At 39.0% G+C, this 23112-nt stretch overlaps 1 protein-coding gene across 2 annotated transcripts in view; it reads right to left on the bottom strand.

The window, feature by feature from the left end:
* The window catches only part of LOC128699886 (5'-3' exoribonuclease pacman), a 134751-nt gene that overhangs the window by 78001 nt on the left and 33638 nt on the right, over window positions 1-23112 (bottom strand). For both annotated transcript variants that reach the window (XM_053792704.2, XM_053792703.2), the window contains exons 4-9: window positions 17699-17912; window positions 14697-14861; window positions 11242-12276; window positions 10907-11068; window positions 9240-9407; window positions 325-492 (exon numbers count right to left, since the gene is read on the bottom strand). In XM_053792704.2, coding sequence (XP_053648679.1) covers window positions 325-492; window positions 9240-9407; window positions 10907-11068; window positions 11242-12276; window positions 14697-14861; window positions 17699-17912 — 1912 coding nt within the window. The remainder of the gene's footprint in view (window positions 1-324; window positions 493-9239; window positions 9408-10906; window positions 11069-11241; window positions 12277-14696; window positions 14862-17698; window positions 17913-23112) is intronic.

Here is a 23112-nt window from a genome sequence, read left to right as displayed (position 1 = left end):
AGAATTTATGCGTACTAGTACTACGTCAAAAACCCTGGGTCGTAAACCGTACAAGTACGTCCGAAACCCCCAAAGGGTTAAGTGGAGACCTGTGATGTGGCACAAGATATTGGCTCTTCATTTGTCATCTCCCCAGTTGAGTAAATTTTGCCATAATCATCACAACAGACAGTTCTGTAAACAATGGACACTGTCCATCTTTTCCAAATCAATTGGCTTCAAATTTGTTCCATTTCTGAAATCTGCTATATAGAGGCCCATTAAATTGGGGAATTTACTGCAAATGCATTCTTGCATCACTAGTGCAACAATAAAAATTCCTACCTTAGCTTCCAGGAGGTGGGGCCAGGATACAAAGACAGCTTTTCCTAGTAACAGATGAGCCAGGTCTTTGAGGTCAGGCTTATCCTTCGTTTCAGTAATATCAAGGATGAAGTTCTCTCCTCGACTGTTCTGTTGAAACACTTTCACCCCTTCCTTAGCAATGTGAAACTGTTGAGGAAAGAAAAAATTACATAGTTTTTACACTAAATTAAACAAATAAATCTTACTGTACTTTAATTTACTTTTTATTCAATTTGTCAAACACTAAAAAATATAAAATAAAGCTAACAAAATATATTATACAAAAATTTTACTCTGAGTAAATCTTATTATAAAACTGCATTATTTGAAGAAACTTACTGTGTTAGCCCTGACACACTAACTATAAACACAAATGATAAATATCCCAATTTCTGTTGGAAAAGCAAAACAAAATTCATATCAACATGCATATTTACTGTACTGCAGGATACATACTAGATAACACAGCCACCATATTATTACTTGCTCCCTCAATCACTTCACTAATACTAAATAACACAGCCACCATATTATTACTTGCTCCCTCAATCACTTCACTAATACTAAATAACACAGCCACCATATTATTACTTGCTCCCTCAATCACTTCACTGATACTAGATAACACAGCCAGCATCTTATCTCCTTACTTGCTCCCTCAATCACTTCACTGATACTAGATAACACAGCCAGCATCTTATTTCATTACTTGCTCCCTCAATCACTACACTGATACTAGATAACACAGCCAGCATCTTATTTCATTACTTGCTCCCTCAATCACTACACTGATACTAGATAACACAGCCAGCATCTTATTACTTGCTCCCTCAATCACTTCACTAATACTAGATAACACAGCCAGCATCTTATTACTTGCTCCCTCAATCATTTCACTAATACTAGATAACACAGCCAGCATCTTATTACTTGCTCCCTCAATCACTTCACTAATACTAGATAACACAGCCAGCATCTTATTTGCTCCCTCAATCACTTCACTGATACTAGATAACACAGCCAGCATCTTATCTCATTACTTGCTCCCTCAATCACTACACTGATAACACTTCACTGATACTAGATAACACAGCCAGCATCTTATTACTTGCTCCCTCAATCACTTCACTAATACTAGATAACACAGCCAGCATCTTATTACTTGCTCCCTCAATCACTTCACTAATACTAGATAAAACAGCCAGCATCTTATTACTTGCTCCCTCAATCACTACACTGACACTTGATAACACAGCCACCATATTATCTCACTACTTGCTCCCTCAATCACTACACTGACACTTGATAACACAGCCACCATATTATCTCACTACTTGCTCCCTCAATCACTACACTGACACTTGATAACACAGCCAGCATCTTATTACTTGCTCCCTCAATCACTACACTGATACTAGATAACACAGCCAGCATCTTATTACTTGCTCCCTCAATCACTACACTGATACTAGATAACACAGCCAGCATCTTATTACTTGCTCCCTCAATCACTACACTGACACTTGATAACACAGCCAGCATATTATCTCACTACTTGCTCCCTCAATCACTACACTGACACTTGATAACACAGCCACCATATTATCTCACTACTTGCTCCCGCAATCACTACACTTAGAACTCAGTGTTAATTTCTAACCTTTGCAATATTATATAATATAATATCAGGCTTCCAACAAAATATTTACAGTTTCCTCTTAGGCCTGTAACATTAAAAATATGTATATAACTCAGAGGTTGAAGAATTCTGAGTCCTGCTTTCCTCAAAGAAAAATGCAGTTATATATTTTATACTTCTTCTAAGTTTAAATACCCTATACACATTTATCAATGCTTAAAGAAAAGTGGCTGTTAAGATATTCCTCACCAATCGACAAGGGCAAACGTCTTACCTATATACTGTTCCCCAGTAGTACAGGTTTTATAGAACCTCCACATAGCCAGCATTACTTACAACACCATAAAAAAATATAATAACAAGGAAGAACACAGAGCATAGGAGTTCAGTGCCAACATTTGCACCATTCCATGCTGGGATGTCATAAACTATATGTGGGGAGGAGTATGTCTAGGAGACTAAATCAACAGTAATGGCGACACATACACGCGTACTCACACAAACACATACTTATATTATTCATATACGTACTAGAGTATATCTCATCACTGTAACGTACCAGCCAGTACCTAAGAGTTGTACAGTTATTAATTGTGCCCTTAGCACTATACAATCATATGTACCAAATAATTGAGATGAATGTATACCAAGTTATACTCCAAGAGAAGTGTACGAGCTTATTTCCTTAATTATACCAAATATATTAACTGTAATTATTACCACACAGACATATGTGTTATTAAAGATCTCAAATTTTATTTGCTCTTTACCACTCTCTCATTTACCCTTACCTCACCTATGGTATTTATGCATGGGGCTCAACCATAGCAAATCACCTTAAACCTTTAATAACCCAACAAAAAGCTGCAGTGCGATTGATTACTAACTCCTGCACTAGACAGCACACTCCACCACTTTTCAAGAGTCTTAACTTGCTTAATATACAAAACATCCACACTTATTTTTGTGTCTACTACATACAAAGAACACTATAATCAAATATAAACCCTCCTTTCCTTGATAACTATAACAGAACACAGCCATAATACAAGGCACAAATCACTCTTCAATATCCCTTGTGTCCATCTCTCCCTATGCAAAAATGCTATGCATGTAAAGGGCCCAAAGATCTGGAATTCACTGCCAGACCACAATAAAGGGCCCCTTCTACAAATCAATTTAAGGCTCTACTTAGAAATTACCTCATCACCCAAAATTAACCAGACAAACACTTTACATAATAACTGCCAGTTATTCAAGTTACTCAAAAAAACTTTTAAATAATTTAAGACTGCTCAACTATTTGATAATTTACTTTAAACTTAAAATTGTTTCAAATTTCATTATTGTATATTGCTGATGATTGCTCAACCATTTACTCATTACTTCAAACTTATAAATGTTTGAATCTCATTGCTTTAAAATGTACTAAATTGTAATACTACTTCATATTGTAAATTGTTTTAACTTGTTTTAAATTGTAATACTGTACTTTTTGTAAACCATATCAAAACTAATTATTCTATACTGAAATGCTCTGGTAGACTTATTAAAGCCATATAGCATGACCTAATAGAATACTCAATTCTTTTGTACTCATTGTAACTCATCTAATGACCATATGAACTGTTATTGCCTTATTAATCTTAAGTTAATTTCAAGTTTGCCTGAAATGCACTGCATACAAAGGGACTTTTGGCATGTACACCCAACTATATTTCTTTGTACAACCACGTATCATGTCAAAATAAAAATGATTATTCTTTCTTTCTTTCAACACACTGGCCGTGGTGGCCCAAAAGGAAAAACGAAAGTTTCTCCTTTTTTTTTTTTGTTTTTTTTTTTTTTTTTTTCAACAAGTCGGCCGTCTCCCACCGAGGCAGGGTGACCCAAAAAAAAGAAAGAAAATCCCCAAAAAGAAAATACTTTCATCATCATTCAACACTTTCACCACACTCGCACATTATCACTGTTTTTGCAGAGGTGCTCAGAATACAACAGTCTAGAAGCATACACATATAAAGATACACAACATATTCCTCCAAACTGCCAATATCCCAAACCCCTCCTTTAAAGTGCAGGCATTGTACTTCCCATTTCCAGGACTCAAGTCCGACTATATGAAAATAACCGGTTTCCCTGAATCCCTTCACTAAATATTACCCTGCTCACACTCCAACAGATCGTCAGGTCCCAAGTACCATTCGTCTCCATTCACTCCTATCTAACACGCTCACGCACGCTTGCTGGAAGTCCAAGCCCCTTACCCACAAAACCTCCTTTACCCCCTCTCTCCAACCCTTTCGAGGACGACCCCTACCCCTCCTTCCTTCCCCTATAGATTTATATGCTTTCCATGTCATTCTACTTTGATCCATTCTCTCTAAATGACCAAACCACCTCAACAACCCCTCTTCTGCCCTCTGACTAATACTTTTATTAACTCCACACCTTCTCCTAATTTCCACACTCCGAATTTTCTGCATAATATTTACACCACACATTGCCCTTAAACAGGACATCTCCACTGCCTCCAACCGTCTCCTCGCTGCTGCATTTACCACCCAAGCTTCACACCCATATAAGAGTGTTGGTACTACTATACTTTCATACATTCCCTTCTTTGCCTCCATAGATAACGTTTTTTGACTCCACATATACCTCAACGCACCACTCACCTTTTTTCCCTCATCAATTCTATGATTAACCTCATCCTTCATAAATCCATCCGCCGACACGTCAACTCCCAAGTATCTGAAAACATTCACTTCTTCCATACTCCTCCTCCCCAATTTGATATCCAATTTTTCTTTATCTAAATCATTTGACACCCTCATCACCTTACTCTTTTCTATGTTCACTTTCAACTTTCTACCTTTACACACATTCCCAAACTCATCCACTAACCTTTGCAATTTTTCTTTAGAATCTCCCATAAGCACAGTATCATCAGCAAAAAGTAACTGTGTCAATTCCCATTTTGAATTTGATTCCCCATAATTTAATCCCACCCCTCTCCCAAACACCCTAGCATTTACTTCCTTAACAACCCCATCTATAAATATATTAAACAACCATGGTGACATTACACATCCCTGTCTAAGACCTACTTTTACCGGGAAGTAGTCTCCCTCTCTTCTACACACCCTAACCTGAGCCTCACTATCCTCATAAAAACTCTTTACAGCATTTAATAACTTACCACCTATTCCATATACTTGCAACATCTGCCACATTGCTCCTCTATCCACTCTATCATATGCCTTTTCTAAATCCATAAATGCAATAAAAACTTCCCTATCTTTATCTAAATACTGTTCACATATATGCTTCAATGTAAACACCTGATCTACACATCCCCTACCCACTCTAAAACCTCCTTGCTCATCCGCAATCCTACATTCTGTCTTACCTCTAATTCTTTCAATTATAACCCTACCGTACACTTTTCCTGGTATACTCAGTAAGCTTATTCCTCTATAATTTTTACAGTCTCTTTTGTCCCCTTTCCCTTTATATAAAGGGATTATACATGCTCTCTGCCAATCCCTAGGTACCTTCCCCTCTTTCATACATTTATTAAACAAAAGTACCAACCACTCCAACACTATATCCCCCCCTGCTTTTAACATTTCTGTCATGATCCCATCAGTTCCAGCTGCTTTACCCCCTTTCATTTTACGTAATGCCTCACGTACCTCCCCCACACTTACATTCTGCTCTTCTTCACTCCTAAAAGATGGTATACCTCCCTGACCAGTGCATGAAATTACTGCCTCTGTTTCTTCCTTAACATTTAAAAGTTCCTCAAAATATTCTCGCCATCTACCCAATACCTCCATCTCCCCATCTACTAACTCCCCTACTCTGTTTTTAACTGACAAATCCATATTTTCCCTAGGCTTTCTTAACTTGTTTAACTCACTCCAAAATTTTTTCTTATTTTCATTAAAATTTCTTGACAGTGCCTCTCCCACTCTATCATCTGCTCTCCTTTTGCACTCTCTCACCACTCTCTTTACCTTTCTTTTACTCTCCATATACTCTGCTCTTCTTATAACACTTCTGCTTTGTAAAAACCTCTCATAAGCTACCTTTTTCTCTTTTATCACACCCTTTACTTCATCATTCCACCAATCACTCCTCTTTCCTCCTGCCCCCACCCTCCTATAACCACAAACTTCTGCCCCACATTCTAATACTGCATTTTTAAAACTATTCCAACCCTCTTCAACCCCCCCACTACTCATCTTTGCACTAGCCCACCTTTCTGCCAATAGTCGCTTATATCTCACCCGAACTTCCTCCTCCCTTAGTTTATACACTTTCACCTCCCTCTTACTTGTTGTTGCCACCTTCCTCTTTTCCCATCTACCTCTTACTCTAACTGTAGCTACAACTAAATAATGATCCGATATATCAGTTGCCCCTCTATAAACATGTACATCCTGGAGCCTACCCATCAACCTTTTATCCACCAATACATAATCTAATAAACTACTTTCATTACGTGCTACATCATACCTTGTATATTTATTTATCCTCTTTTTCATAAAATATGTATTACTTATTACCAAATTTCTTTCTACACATAGCTCAATTAAAGGCTCCCCATTTACATTTACCCCTGGCACCCCAAATTTACCTACTACTCCTTCCATAACATTTTTACCCACTTTAGCATTGAAATCCCCAACCACCATTACTCTCACACTTGATTCAAAACTCCCCACGCATTCACTCAACATTTCCCAAAATCTCTCTCTCTCCTCTACACTTCTCTCTTCTCCAGGTGCATACACGCTTATTATAACCCACTTTTCACATCCAATCTTTATTTTACTCCACATAATCCTTGAATTAATACATTTATAGTCTCTCTTTTCCTGCCATAGCTTATCCTTCAACATTATTGCTACTCCTTCTTTAGCTCTAACTCTATTTGAAACCCCTGACCTAATCCCATTTATTCCTCTCCACTGAAACTCTCCCACCCCCTTCAGCTTTGTTTCACTTAAAGCCAGGACATCCAGCTTCTTCTCATTCATAACATCCACAATCATCTCTTTCTTATCATCTGCACAACATCCACGCACATTCAGACTTCCCACTTTGACAATTTTCTTCTTCTTATTCTTTTTAGTAATCTTTACAGGAAAAGGGGTTACTAGCCCATTGTTCCCGGCATTTTAGTTGACTTTTACAACACGCATGGCTTACGGAGGAAAGATTCTTATTCCACTTCCCCATGGATATAAAAGGAAAATTAATAAGACCAAGAACTATTAAGATAAAATCAAAGAAAACTCAGATCAGTGTGTATAAATAAATGTGTACATGTATGTGTAGTGTGACCTAAGTGTAAGTAGAAGTAGCAAGACATGCCTGTAATCTTGCATATTTATGAGACAGACAAAAGACATCAGCAATCCTACCATCATGTAAAACAATCACAGGGTTCGTTTTACACTCACTTGGCAGGACGGTAGTACCTCCCTGGGTGGTTGCTGTCTACCAACCTACTATTTAGTAATATTTAGTAATATATACAGGAGAAGAGGTTACTAGCCCCTTGCTCCCGGCATAAAAATTGTCATTATTTTTTTTTTTTTTCAACAAGTCGGCTGTCTCCCACCGAGGCAGGGTGACCCAAAAAATAAAGAAAATCCCCAAAAAGAAAATGCTTTCATCATCATTCAACACTTTCACCACACTCACACATTATCGCTGTTTTTGCAGAGGTGCTCAGAATACAACAGTTTAGAAGCATATACAGTGGACCCCCGCATAACGATTACCTCCGGATGTGACCAATTATGTAAGTGTATTTATGTAAGTGCGTTTGTACGTGTATGTTTGGGGGTCTGAAATGGACTAATCTACTTCACAATATTTCTTATGGGAACAAATTCGGTCGGTACTGGCACCTGAGCATACTTCTGGAGTGAAAAAATATCGTTAACCGGGGGTCCACTGTACGTATAATGATACACAACATATCCCTCCAAACTGCCAATTATTATTATTATTATTATTATTATTATTATTATTATTATTAAATTCATCCAGTTGCAGTCCCTAAATGCTATTGAAATGTCTCTTAATTTTAAAGGATAACTAGACTAGAATATTCTGACAAACTGTTACAAAACCAGAAACAGGCTAGATGCTAGAGGGGGATCAATAAGCTGACCTTCTAGTAGTATCTAGAGATATCTATACTGTATGGATGTCACATTTTGTAACATTATAAACACATCAGCCATTTCCCACCAAGGCAGGGTGACCCACAAAAGAAGAAATACTTTCATTACTATTCACTTCATCATTATCTTACCAGAGGAATGCCTACACTACAGTTAAAAACTGCAACATATCAACACCCCTCCTTCAGAGTGCAGGCACTGTACTACCCATCTCCAGGACTCAAGTCTGGCTAACCAGTTTCCTTGAATGCCTTCACAAATGTTACTTTGCTCAAACAGCACATCACCATAAAAACCATTCGTCTCCACTCATTCCTATTTAACATGCTCATGCATGCTTGCTCCTAGGTAGTAGGTTGGTAGACAGCAACCACCCAGGGAGGGAGTGTAAAATGTAAGCCTGTAATTGTTTTACAGAATGGTAGGATTGCTGGTGTCCTTTTTTCTGTCTCATAAACATGAAAGATTTCAGGTACGTCTTGCTTCTTCTACTTACACTTAGATCACACTACACATACATGTACAAACATATATATACAGATCTATCTGGGTTTTCTTCTATTTTCTTTCTAGTTCTTGTTTATTTCCTCTTACCTCCATGGGGAAGTGGAACAGAATTCTTCCTCCATAAGCCATGCGTGTTGTAAGAGGCAACTAAAATGCCGGGAGCAAGGGGCTAATAACCTCTTCTCTTGTATATATTACTAAATGTAAAAGGAGAAACTTTCGTTTTTCCTTTTGGGCCACCCCGCCTAGGTGGGATACGGCCGGTTTGTTGAAAGAAGAAAGAATGCATGCTTGCTGGAAGTTAAAGCCCCTCACACAGAAAACCTCCTTTACACCATCCCTCCACCCTTTCCTAGGATGACCCCTATCCCATCTTCCTTCCACTACAGATTTATATGCCCTCCAAGTCATTCTATTTTGTTCCATCCTCTCTAAATGTCTGAACGCCAGCAAAGGCTCCAAGCCAAAATACATGGTTAACCTACAGGTGGACAAGAAATACTGTATATTTTTTGTGTACACCAGAAATCTATAAGAATTACCTTATGATCAATATGGCGTAATGAAGGAAAACCAGCAAAATAAACATTTTGTTTGACCCCTTTACACAAGCCTTTGTATATCTTTTCTGGCAACAGTTCCCATTCTTCTCGCCGCACCAAGCTTACAGAAGCATGGTTGATCCCAACAGGTGGAAAATACTTTGGACTCTGAAAATATAGAAATTTGATTAATAGTAAAGAGCTAAATCATGACACTATTTGTCTTGATAACATTTTAAACCATAGACATTCAGTAGTATTGCATACCAATTTAGATCTGTAAAGATAAATCATATTTCTTTCCTAATATATATCCCTTATTTTTTTTTTCAACAAGTCGGCCGTCTCCCACCAAGGCAGGGTGACCGAGAAAGAAAGAAAATCCCAAAAAATAAAATATTTTCATCATCATTCAACGCTTTCACCTCACTCATACATAATCACTGTTTTTGCAGAGGCACCCAGATACAACAGTTTAGAAGGATATATAAAGATATATAACATATCCCTCCAAACTGCCAATACTGTATCATAAACCACTCCTTTAACCCTTTGAGGGTCGACAGGCCCTCTCCGAGACTCGTTCTAAGGGTCGGCCAAATTTAAAAAAAAAAAAAAAAATCTTATGAAAAGATAGAGAATCTTTTCCCGATCATAATGACACCAAAAATACGAAATTTGATGGAAAACTTACGGAATTATGCTCTCGCGAAGTTAGCGATCTCGGCGATGTTTACGGATCGGCGATTTTGCCCACTTTGAGCCCCATTTTCGGCCAGTTCCACTGTACTAGTCGACAAAAAACATGAATATTTCGCTAGAATTCCATTTTTTCTATTGAATGAGTGCAAAAAAGCACCCATTTACCAATTTCAACTATCCAGTACAGTGGTCAGAATTTAGCAATTTTGCCAATTTCACACAAATTTCAAAAGATGTCAATTTCCGAATAGGGTCCAGAACAAACAAGAAATACATTCCTGGCACTAAAATGACATTTCCTCTGTTCATTAGTCACGTCTCAAGGCCCCTCTTACATTCTTTTGCTTTCCACTTTGAATTTTTATTCTCACAAAAAATAGAAGATTTACTGTTATGCAGACTACTGCATTAGTGTAGAAAATGGTATGAATCATATTGGCGCACTTGCAAAGGAATATAAGACTCACCATTTGACATGTATTGGACGCTTGGCATGATTTGTTTACTTTTGAACTTTGGTAAAAATCGAACATTTCTGCTACTTTGAGCTCAATTTCAAGGTACTTTTCATTGTAAAACCAGTCAAAATCATCTCAATTTCTATGATATGCCTTCCATTCTATAAAATGAGACCAAGAAAACTAGAATACAACAATAAATACCATACAAAAATACAGTGCAAAGTTGCAGTTTTATTCCAAAAAAACGGTCAAAGTTTTTTTTTTCTCATTATGCACTGTGTGCTGCAGGATTTTTTTTATACTGTGCACATAGACCCATTCTTTCATATGGAGGCCTACCAGCTTTCTCCCACTAGATTTGAGGGCGCTAGAATTTAGGCGTACTAGTACGTCAAAAACCCTGGGTCGTAAGCCGTACTAGTACGTCTGAAACCCTCAAGGGTTAAAGTGCAAGCATTGTACTTTCCATTTCCAGTACTCAAGTCCGGCTATATAAAAATATACCTTATATTCTCCCAAATTATCAGGGCTGTAGCGGTAGATAAACATTGGACCATGAGTATTACGAGACCTCTCTTCAGTTGTAAGATGTTCATTACACGGCTTCATGGCTTCCAAAAGCCTTTTTTCATCAATGAAAGGTATAAGTACAACAGCTTCCCAATCCTGATAGAGAAAAAAATAAGCACAAACATTAAAAAAAAAAAAATCATAAAAATATATAGAATATATAAATTATTGAACATTTAAGTTGATTTACTTCATACATCTCAATGTATCATACTGTGAAGTACACAGCATAAATTTTATTAAAGAGAAAAATCACAGCTAACACAAACCTGTTGTTTTCCATTTAAATCTGTTTTAAAAGAAACTGGGTAAAATTCCTTGAGTGGTGAGTCTTCATTCGTCATGAGTCCCTGATATGCATGGGACAAAAGCTTTCTGCTTAAGGGTGGCAAAACAGCCAGCAGTTGTTCATAGGGCAAAAATGGTTTGCCCATCTCAAATTTCATCTCCATGTCTGCAAAGTCTTTGATATCTGAGATATATGGAGAATAATGGTAAGGATAAAACCATGACCATGAGCAAATGCCATTATAGTAGTAGTTTAAGATCCACTGTATACCTCTCACATAACTTGTAGCTTGTTCGTGCAATACATCCGAATTGACGCACCTGAAATGCATCTTGGACATGTAATAGGCCCTTTTATGTTGGCGAAACTCTGTATTAAATATAGCATCTTCACTGTCACTTTCTAAGTCTTCATCATCATCAAACATTGGGTCTGGCTCATAACCTAGCTTCTCATAAGTTTTACATAGTGTTTCTTCTTCATCAAGACCTTCAAGAGCACCAAAAGCTCCTTCATCTTCATCTTCAAAGTTGAATGCTTCCAGTTCTTTATTTCCCTTACCTTTATTAACTTTGAAAGCATTTCCATCTTTCAAACTTTTGTTGTGAAAGTACTTTAAATCTGCATTATGTTCATGAAACTGTTCAACATCAAACTCTGAAAGTTTTGCCATAAATTTTTCAAACCTACCAAGATGTAATTTGCCTCCATCATTTAAGTAACCATCCAAGGTAGGCAAAACATCTTTGTATGTCCTGTAGAGAATGGGCAATCCTTCTCTGTTTATATGAAGGTGTGGAAGATGAGGAATGAAGTCATTGCCAACAAGAAATCCCATTAATACCCAATCATCAATTATATTTTCCAAGTTATAACCAAATGATAAAGCATTATGTAACTCAAAGAACTCGTAATTGATGTATTCCCGCATTAGACTTAGATGAAGTAAATGAAATGTAGTTTCTTCAGCAGTGGGTGTACGACGGTTGCCATCTTTCTTGCCACCAAAGCGAACCTGAAATAGTATATTGCAGGTAACAGTTAAACCACATTAAAGAACCCAAAATGTAATGCATTTTTTAAATGAAAAATTGTTAAGAAACTATAAAACAAAAATTAATTAATCGTTTAGAACATGATGCATTTTATTAAAAGACTACTTAAACACTACAAATAAAAAATGGATTAATAGTCCAGAACAAAATAACTGTTTTATTAGATAATGTCATCTGAACTGTGATATCAGAACACTTCTGGCAAGACAGTGACTGAATGTGATGGTGAAAATGTTCCCTCCTTTTTGGGTCATGGGTATGTAAATGAAAGCAATTAAATGCAAACACAGGAAAAAGCAAGGTAATGAGTAAAAAAAATCTATGCAAAGAAAGACTGGATATCAAACTGAAGGAAGCATGTACCAAAGTATAAATGGTACCAACACTTATATTGGTGGGAAGCATGGGCTTTAAATGTTGCAGCAGAGAGGAGACTTGGGTGGGGGGGGTCAATGGAGAGGTTGTGTCTGATGGCAATGTGTGGTGTGACTAATATGTAGAAAATTCCGAACTTGGAGATTAGGTGAGCAGTTGCCAAAGGTATAATTCAAAGGGAGAAGGGTTATTAACATGATTTGGACACTCAGAGAGGATGGAGCAAAATAGGATAACCAGGAGGGTCCATAAACCTGGGTGGACGTAAGGATTGGTAGGGATCAGCCCAGTAATGTTTGGAGGGAGAGGTAGGGGTCATCTCAGGAAAGGTTGGAGGGAGGAGGTAAAATTTTTTATTGCTAGGGGGCTTGAATTTCCAAAAGGCTTGCATTAGCATATTAGATAATCATGGAGATAAGTGTTTTTAATGACTTGGGTGCTCTTGGTATGTAAGCAAAGTATCATTTACGAAGGGATTCAGGGAATCTGGTTAGCTGGGCTTGAATCCAGGAGGTGGGAAATACAGTGCCTGCACTCTGAAGGAAGAGTTAGGATGTTGCAGCACATTTCTGAAAAGACAAGTAATTGAATGAATGGTGAATGCATTTCTTCTCTTTTGGGAGGGTCAACCTACCTCAGTGGAAGATAGTTAATTTTTATTTTATCACACTGGCCGATTCCCACCAAGGCAGGGTGGCCCGTAAAAGAAAAACTTTCACCATCATTCACTCCATCACTGTCTTGCCAGAAGGGTGCTTTACACTACAGTTTTTAAACTGCAACATTAACACCCCTCCTTCAGAGTGCAGGCACCGTACTTCCCATCTCCAGGACTCAAGCCCGGCCTGCCGGTTTCCCTGAACCCCTTCATAAATGTTACTTTGCTCACACTCCAACAGCACGTCAAGTATTAAAAACCATTCGTCTCCATTCACTCCTATCAAACACGCTCACGCACGCCTGCTGGAAGTCCAAGCCCCTCGCACACAAAACCTCCTTTACCCCCTCCCTCCAACCTTTCCTAGGCCGACCCCTACCCCGCCTTCCTTCCACTACAGACTGATACACTCTTGAAGTCATTCTGTCTCACTCCATTCTCTCTACATGTCCGAACCGCCTCAACAACCCTTCCTCAGCCCTCTGGACAACAGTTTTGGTAATCCCGCACCTCCTCCTAACTTCCAAACTACGAATTCTCTGCATTATATTCACACCACACATTGCCCTCAGACATGACATCTCCACTGCCTCCAGCCTTCTCCTCGCTGCAACATTCATCACCCATGCTTCACACCCATATAAGAGCGTTGGTAAAACTATACTCTCATACATTCCCCTCTTTGCCTCCAAGGACAAAGTTCTTTGTCTCCACAGACTCCTAAGTGCACCACTCACCCTTTTCCCCTCATCAATTCTATGATTCACCTCATCCTTCATAGACCCATCCGCTGACACGTCCACTCCCAAATATCTGAATACATTCACCTCCTCCATACTCTCTCCCTCCAATCTGATATCCAGTCTTTCATCACCTAATCCTTTTGTTATCCTCATAACCTTACTCTTTCCTGTATTCACTTTTAATTTTCTTCTTTTGCACACCCTACCAAATTCATCCACCAATCTCTGCAACTTCTCTTCAGAATCTCCCAAGAGCACAGTGTCATCAGCAAAGAGCAACTGTGACAACTCCCACTTTATGTGTGATTCTTTATCTTTTAACTCCACGCCTCTTGTCAGGTTATTGTACATAAACAGAATAGGGAGATGGTGGTGGTTGTGGGGGTAGCAGAGGAGGCAGCAATATTAGCAAAGAAAGGTTTGTTTAAGTACTTCCATTAATACCACAAGGAGACTACATCTTCCCAGAGTAATAATTACCATAATACCTCTGAATGTATGCTTCAAACCTGAAGAGTTTTGTTGAGGTAATAACCAAAGGAAAATAAATAAAGGCAGATTCATAACTGATCCTTGCAAAGGAAATCTTAAAGTAAATGCTTACCTCTTCTCTGAGCAGTGAGAAGTGTGGCTCATGTGAAGTTAGTCCCAGCATTATGAGGTCAGCATCAAGGCCATAGAGACAGTGACGAGTGTTGGGATTGTATTCTGGCTGACTTTTAGTATATCTGATGAATTCCATTATCTTGTGTTCCCCCTCGCCTGGTGTCTTAAGGTAGAATAAATAATATTGATCATTCAAAATACATTTCATGATGGAACATATTTGATTTTGCTAAACTATATTAAAAGTCCTATCAACCATGTAAACCTTATCAAACCACAATGCTACAGTGTTAGGTAAATGTGTTATGTTATAAACATTTACCAATATGCAATCATAAATTACAAAATTTAAAAAGAAAAATCTATAGTAGGTTGGTAGACAGCAACTGTATAGAGAGGTGCTACCGTATTGCCAAGTGAGTGTAAAACGAAAGCCTGTAATTGTTTTACGTGATGGTAGAATTGCTGGTGTCCTTTTTTTTCTGTCTCATAAACATGCAAGATTTCAGGTACATCTTGCTACTTCTACTTACACTTACGTCACACTACACAGACATGTACAAGCATATATATACATACCCCTCTGGGTTTTCTTCTATTTTCTTTCTAGTTCTTGTTCTTGTTTATTTCCTCTTATCTCCATGGGGAAGTGGAACAGAATTTTTCCTCCATAAGCCATGTGTGTAGTAAGAGGCAACTAAAATGCTGGGAGCAAGGAGCTAGTAACCCCTTTTCCTGTATACATATATTACTAAATTTAAAAGGAGAAACTTTTGTTTTTTCTTTTGAGCCACCCCACCTCAGTGGGATACGGCTGGTACGTTGAAGAAAGAAATTATTATTATTATTATAATCAAAAAGAAGCGCTAAGCCACAAGGACTATACAGCGCTGCAGGGCAGGAAGGAAGCGAGGGCATCAGCTGGCAAAAGGGAGATGGATGAGTAATAGGTTACGGATAACAGCGGGGCAGTGGATGGTGAAAGGGTAAAGGGCAGCAAGAGACTGAACTAGAAAGGGCTGAGGGGAGTGCGAAAAGTATCATCAGAGTTTGTGGAGTAAATCAGTCGTTGTCAAGAAGTCAATGAGAGAGTCAGGATTAAAGGAGGGTCCATCAGCAAGAAGGGAAGGTAAAGAGAGAGTAGTAGAACGAAGACGACGTTGGAGGTAAATTCTGCGTGCTCGTTGATAGAGAGGGCAGTCTAACAGAATGTGGCTAATCGATGCTGGAACTTGACACTGCTCACAGAGAGGAACAGGGTGCCTCTCCATGAGATACCCATGAGTAAGACGAGTGTGGCCAATGCGAAGGCGGGAGAGAGTGGTCTCCCAACCTCGGCACTGATGACAAGAAGACGGCCAGTAACCTATGCTCGGTTTAATAGAATGAAGTTTGTTACCGAGCAGAGTTGACCAACGTTGTTGCCAACGGGTGCGAAGGTGGGTAGCTATGAAGAAAGAAAGAAGAAGAAAAAGAAAACCTTTCCGTTTTCTGTTTAGGTTACCCTGCCTTGGTGGGATACAGCTGGCTCACTGAAAAAGAAAAAATGACTACCTCACCTTCACTACCGTACACTCCCAATAAACCACAATGGAGGTTTTTTCAGTAAACTGGAGCAAAGTATAAAGTGGAAACAGAGCAAAACCTTTCATAAAAAATATCAACTAACAATGTACGGTACATAATTGTGCTCTAGAAAAACATCTGAATTATAAAAATACACTGAGCCCTGGTTTACATAACTTGAATGAAGGGTGTTTCAAATCTAATGTTCTACATCAAAAGAATTAGAATTACTCTTCCCTTACTTAGATCAAACCTGATTACCTTCCCCCCTCCCTACATTCTCCTATTCCCCAATTACTGTAGGGATTTTATGGATTCAGCATTTCCACATAACTTTAACCCTTTGACTGTCGAAGGGCCCAATCCTGAAGTTGCTCCTGGTGTCGCAAAATATTCGAAAAAAAAAAAAATTATTTTTTCTTATGAAATGATAGAGAATCTTTTCCGGATTGTAAAGACACCAAAAAAACGAAATTTGATGGAAAACTGACGGAATTACGCTCTCGCGAAGTTAGCGACTTCGGCGATATTTAAAAATCGGCAATTTCGCCCACTTTGAGCCCTATTTTCGGCTAATTCCGTTATTCCAGTCAACCAAACTCATAACTATTTCTTCAGAACTCTATTTTTTCTATCGATTGAGCACAAGAAACTGCCCATTTACCGATTTCAACTACCCAATAACATGGTCAGAAATTTGCAATTTGGCCAATTTCACGAAAATTAAAAAATACCACAATTTCAAAATAAGGTCCAGAATGAACAATGCAGACATTCCTGGCTCTAAAATAAGATTTTCTTTGTTCATCAGTCATGTCTCCAGGTCCCTGTGATATTACTCTTGCTTTTTATTTTGAAATTTTATTCAAACAAAAAATAGAAGATTTACTGTTATGCAGACTACTGCAATACTGTAATAATTGTAAAAATTACATCAACCCATTCATGACTGCGTATTAGAATGGCTATTTGGACATTTATTGGACAATGACATCATTTGTTTACTTTTGAACATCGGCAAAAATCAAACATTTCCTGTACTTTGTGCTCCATTTCCAGGTTCTTTTTATAGTAAAATTAATCAAAATCACCTCCATTTCTATAATATAGTTTCCATTCTATCAAATGAGACCATGAAAACGAGAATACAACCACAAATACTATACGAAAATAGACCACAAAGTCGGCATTTTAATTAAAAAAAAACGGTCGGAGTTTTTTTTTTCTCATTATGCACTGCGTGCTCCAGGATTTTTTTTATGTGGTGCACACTGACCACACAGACCCATTCTCTCACATGTGGGCCTACTAGCTTTCTCCTGCCTGATTTGAAGCCGCTAGAATTTATGAGTATATATACGTCAAACACGGTACCTCACAAACGTATATATACGGCCGCGACAGTCAAAGGGTTAATAATAATTTGGTATTCACCTGATGCCCTGAGTAGATGACTTTGCAGTTTTGCCATAATCTATCCTGTGATATCTTGCTGGTAACAAAATATTGTAGTTGCGCATCCAACCGTGCCATAAATTCTGTGCCTGGGGTGATACAATTAGAGTCAAAACGCTCTTCTGTCGGAAGCACCTCTCCACGTTCTTTCGCTTTTCTTTCCGATTCTACTGCTTCATTGGCAGAGCGGAACCTGATGGAGGAAGTGAAATACATTAACAAGAGCCAGATGTAAATGTAGGGGAGGTGCTTGAGGCACTGGGAAGAATGAAAGGGAGTAAAGCAGCTGGAATTGATGGGATCATGACAGAAATGTTAAAAGCAGGTGAGGATATAGTTTTGGAGTGATTGGCAATTTTCTTACATAAATGTATGAAAGAAGGGAAGGTACCGATGGACTGGCAGTGTGTATAATTCCTTTATATAAAGTAAAGGGAGACAAGTGTGTAAAAATTATAGGGAAATAAGCCTACTGAATATAACATGTAAAGTGTTTGGCAAGGTTACTATGGAAAGGATAAGGGGTAAGACAGAGAGCAGGATTGCAGATGAACAAGGAGGCTTTAGAATGGGTAGGGGATGTGTTGTTCAAGTGTTTTCACTGAAGCATACAAGTGAACTTCAAAATAAGGATGTCTATTTTTTCAATGTTTTAAATAGTAGTAGATTGTTATACAGTACGTACATCATAATGTAAATTGTTCCATTGTAATACAAATTTCATCATTTTAAATAGTACTAAATTGTAATACATCATATTGTAAATTGTTTTAAATAGTTATATTGTAATACAGTGGACCCTCGACCAACGATATTAATCCGTTCCTGAGAGCTCATCGTTAATCGAAATTAACGTTAGTTGAGTTAATTTTCCCCATAAGAAATAATGGAAATCAAATTAATCCATGCAAGACACCCAAAAGTATTGAAAAAAAAAAATTTACCACATGAAATATTAATTTTAATACACACAAACTGAAGAAGACATGTACAATTACATGACACTTACCTTTATTGAAGATCTGGTGATGATTGATGGGATGGGAGGAGGGGAGACTGGATGGTGTTAGTGTTTAGAAGGGGAATCCCCTTCCATTAGGACTTGAGGTGTCAAGTCCTTTTCCGGGGTTACTTCCCTTCTTCTTTTAATGCCACTAGGACCAGCTTGAGTTACTGGACCTCTGTCACACAACATATCTGTCCATAGAGTCCTGTACCTCCCGTTCCTTTATGACATTCCTAAAGTGTTTCACAACATTGTCAGTGTCACAATTAAACACTTGTTCAGGTTTCAATTCTTCACTGTCTATGTACTCCTTGAATTCCTGTACATATTTTTCAGCTGCTTTTTGGTCCAAACTGGCAGCCTCACCATGCCTTATCACACTATGTATGCCACTACGATTCTTAAATCTCTCAAACCAACCTTTGCTGACCTTAAATTCACTCACATCACCACTAGTTGCAGGCATTTTTCTAATTAAATCCTCATGCAACTTCCTAGCCTTTTCACGTATGATCGCTTGGGAGATGCTATCTCCTGCTATCTGTTTTTCGTTTATCCACACCAATAACAGTCTCTCAACATCTTCTATCACTTGCGATCTCAGTTTCGAAAACATAGTTGCACCTTCGGCAAGAACAGCTTCCTTGATTGCCGTTTTCTTGGCCACAATAGTAGCGATGGTTGACTGGGGTTTTGTGTACAACCTGACCAGCTCGGAGACACACTCCACTTTCATACTTAGCAATGATCTCTTTCTTCATATCCATAGTAATTCTCACCCTTTTTGCTGTAAGGTTGGCACTAGAAGCTTTCTTGGGGCCCATGGTGACTTATTTTGCAAGAAGCCCCTATCACAAGCTTTTACCATCCTATGGAGAGGGAGCATGGACACGGGGGTCGTCCCACAGTTACTAAAAACAACAGACATAGCCCCACTCCACAAAGGGGGCAGTAAAGCAACAGCAAAGAACTACAGACCGATAGCACTAACATCCCATATCATAAAAATCTTTGAAAGGGTCCTAAGAAGCAAGATCACCACCCATCTAGAAACCCATCAATTACACAACCCAGGGCAACATGGGTTTAGAACAGGTCGCTCCTGTCTGTCTCAACTATTGGGTCACTACGACAAGGTCCTAGATGCACTAGAAGACAAAAAGAATGCAGATGTAATATATGCAGACTTTGCAAAAGCCTTCGACAAGTGTGACCATGGCGTAATAGCACACAAAATGCAATCTAAAGGAATAACAGGAAAAGTTGGTCGATGGATCTATAATTTCCTCACTAACAGAACACAGAGAGTAGTAGTCAACAGAGTAAAGTCCGATTCAGCTACGGTGAAAAGCTCTGTTCCACAAGGCACAGTACTCGCTCCCATCTTGTTCCTCATCCTCATATCTGACATAGACAAGGATGTCAGCCACAGCACCGTGTCCTCCTTTGCAGATGACACCCGAATCTGCATGACAGTGTCTTCTATTGCAGACACTGCAAGGCTCCAGGCAGACATCAACCAAATCTTTCAGTGGGCTGCAGAAAACAATATGAAGTTCAACGATGAGAAATTTCAATTACACAGATATGGTAAACACGAGGAAATTAAATCTTCATCAGAGTACAAAACAAATTCTGGCCACAAAATAGAGCGAAACACCAACGTCAAAGACCTGGGAGTGATCATGTCGGAGGATCTCACCTTCAAGGACCATAACATTGTATCAATCGCATCTGCTAGAAAAATGACAGGATGGATAATGAGAACCTTCAAAACTAGGGATGCCAAGCCCATGATGACACTCTTCAGGTCACTTGTTCTATCTAGGCTGGAATATTGCTGCACACTAACAGCACCTTTCAAGGCAGGTGAAATTGCTGACCTAGAAAATGTACAGAGAACCTTCACAGCGCACATAACGGAGATAAAACACCTCAATTACTGGAAGTGCTTGAGGTTCCTGAACCTGTATTCCCTGGAATGCAGGCGGGAGAGATACATGATTATATACACCTGGAAAATCCTAGAGGGACTAGTACCAAACTTGCACACGAAAATCACTCACTACGAAAGCAAAAGACTTGGCAGACGATGCAACATCCCCCCAATGAAAAGTAGGGGTGTCACTAGCACGTTAAGAGACCATACAATAAGTGTCAGGGGCCCGAGACTGTTTAACTGCCTCCCAGCATACATAAGGGGGATTACCAACAAACCCCTGGCAGTCTTCAAGTTGGCACTGGACAAGCACCTAAAGTCGGTACCTGACCAGCCGGGCTGTGGCTCGTACGTTGGTTTGCGTGCAGCCAGCAGTAACAGCCTGGTTGATCAGGCTCTGATCCGCCAGGAGGCCTGGTCACAGACCGGGCCGCAGGGGTGTTGACCCCCGGAACTCACCAGGTAAACTAAAAACGACGTGATAATATGAAATGTTCCGATTGTATGTTTGGATGGGACCGCGGTGGCTGGCTGGCTTGTAAACACTGGCCACAAGTGGATGCGTCTCAGACGGAACGAATCGTGTTGGTCGATTTTTTAGCGCTAGTTGACGCAAAATTTTTGCGTTAAAATGTATCGCTAGTCAGATTTAACTTTAGACGATGCCATCGTTGGTCAAGGGCCCACTGTATTGTAATCTTTATTAACTTAATCTTTGAAGTAGGCACAATGGATTCCACAACTGGCATAGGCTTCTCAGTGTTAGCCCCAAACCCTTCAAAATCTTTCTTAATTTCCATACTAATTCTCACTCTTTTTACCACAGGGTTGGCACTAGAAGCTTTCTTGGGGCCCATGGTAATTTATTTTGCAGTTACAAGCACAAAAAACACTGGGATACGGTGAAATGTACTGAATGTATATGTGGATGTGACTGCACTGGCTGGCTTGTAAACACTGGCACCCACGGGGCAGCTGAGGCCACACGTGGGACACGTCCCGGACAAATCACGTTGGGTGAGTTTTTTATTCAAATTCAATTCAAAGTTTATTCTCTATAAGGATTACAATGCTGAGTTTACAGTTATTGTGTGGTTTACATGTAGTAAAATAATAATTACAGAGTGTACCACTAGAACACCTAGCATGGCTAGGCATTTCGGGCAGACTTAGATTAAATCTTAAGTTTAAAATATTACAAAATTATGAGGCAAGTTGGTATTATGGCTAAGTGACTCAATACTAGTTTGTGAGTTTAGCAATGTGAATGCTTTTGTTTTGGCACTATACATAGTTTCAGTATTGGAGTATCACAGGCCAACTTATGACTAGTTTAGATTCATTATTTTGAGATTGAGATTGATATTTCTGTTTATAGTCAAATTGGTGAGTGAGTGTAAGTGTGAACCACCAGGTGGTATTCGTATAATTAGTTGACAGGGTGTATCAGGGAGATAAGATGTTTTCTGATGGTAGTTTTGAAGGTGATGAATGTGTCTGCAGTTTTAGAATTTTCAGGTAGGGTGTTCCAGATTTTAGGGCCTTTGACATACATTGAATTTTTGTAAAGGTTTAGTCGGACACAGGGAATATCATAGAGATGTTTGTGTCTGGTGTTGTGCCTGTGGGTTCTGTCACAACTATCAAGAAAGCATTTTAGGTCAAGGTTAATATTGGAATTTAAGGTCCTGTAGATGTAGATTGCACAGTAGTAAGTGTGGATGTACTGAACAGGGAGTAAGTTTAGATCTATGAAGAGTGGGGGGGTGTGTTGCCAGGGATGGGATTTAGTGATTATTCTTACTGCGGCTTTTTGTTGGGTTATTATTGGCTTTAGGTGTGTTGCTGCAATTGAACCCCAAGCACAGAGAGCATAGGTGAGGTATGGATATGTAAGTGAATGGTATAGTGTGAGAAGGGCAGTTTGCGGCACGTAGTATCGTATCTTGGAGAGGATCCCAACCGTTTTGGATACATTTTTGGTTATGTGTTGGATATGGGTGCTGAAGTTCAGGTTGTTGTCGAGGTATAGGCCTAGGAATTTGCCCTCATTATGCCTGGCAATTAGAGTGTTGTCGATCTTAATGTTAACTTGCCCATCTCCTGCTCTGCTACCCAACATAATGTAGTAGGTTTTGTCAGAGTTAAGTGTAAGTTTATTGGCTGTCATTCAAGTCGATATTTTGATCAGCTCCTCATTAACAATGGTGTTGAGGGTGGCAAGATTAGGGTGAGAGATGACATAAGTCGTGTCGTCAGCAAAGAGAATGGGGTTCAGGTGTTGAGATACGTTTGGAAGATCATTGATGTATATGAGAAATAGCAGGGGACCAAGGACACTTCCCTGCGGAACTCCAGTATCAAGTGGCTGTGTTGTTGATGCTGTGTCTTTAATGGTGACATACTGATACCTATTAGTAAGGTAAGATTTGTAATATGCAAGCGCAT

This window comes from Cherax quadricarinatus, chromosome 81, assembly GCF_038502225.1.
Source record: "Cherax quadricarinatus isolate ZL_2023a chromosome 81, ASM3850222v1, whole genome shotgun sequence".
NCBI lineage: Eukaryota > Metazoa > Arthropoda > Malacostraca > Decapoda > Parastacidae > Cherax > Cherax quadricarinatus.
The sequence above is the reverse complement of the archived record's forward strand: the minus strand, read 5'-3'. Positions and strand labels throughout refer to the sequence as shown.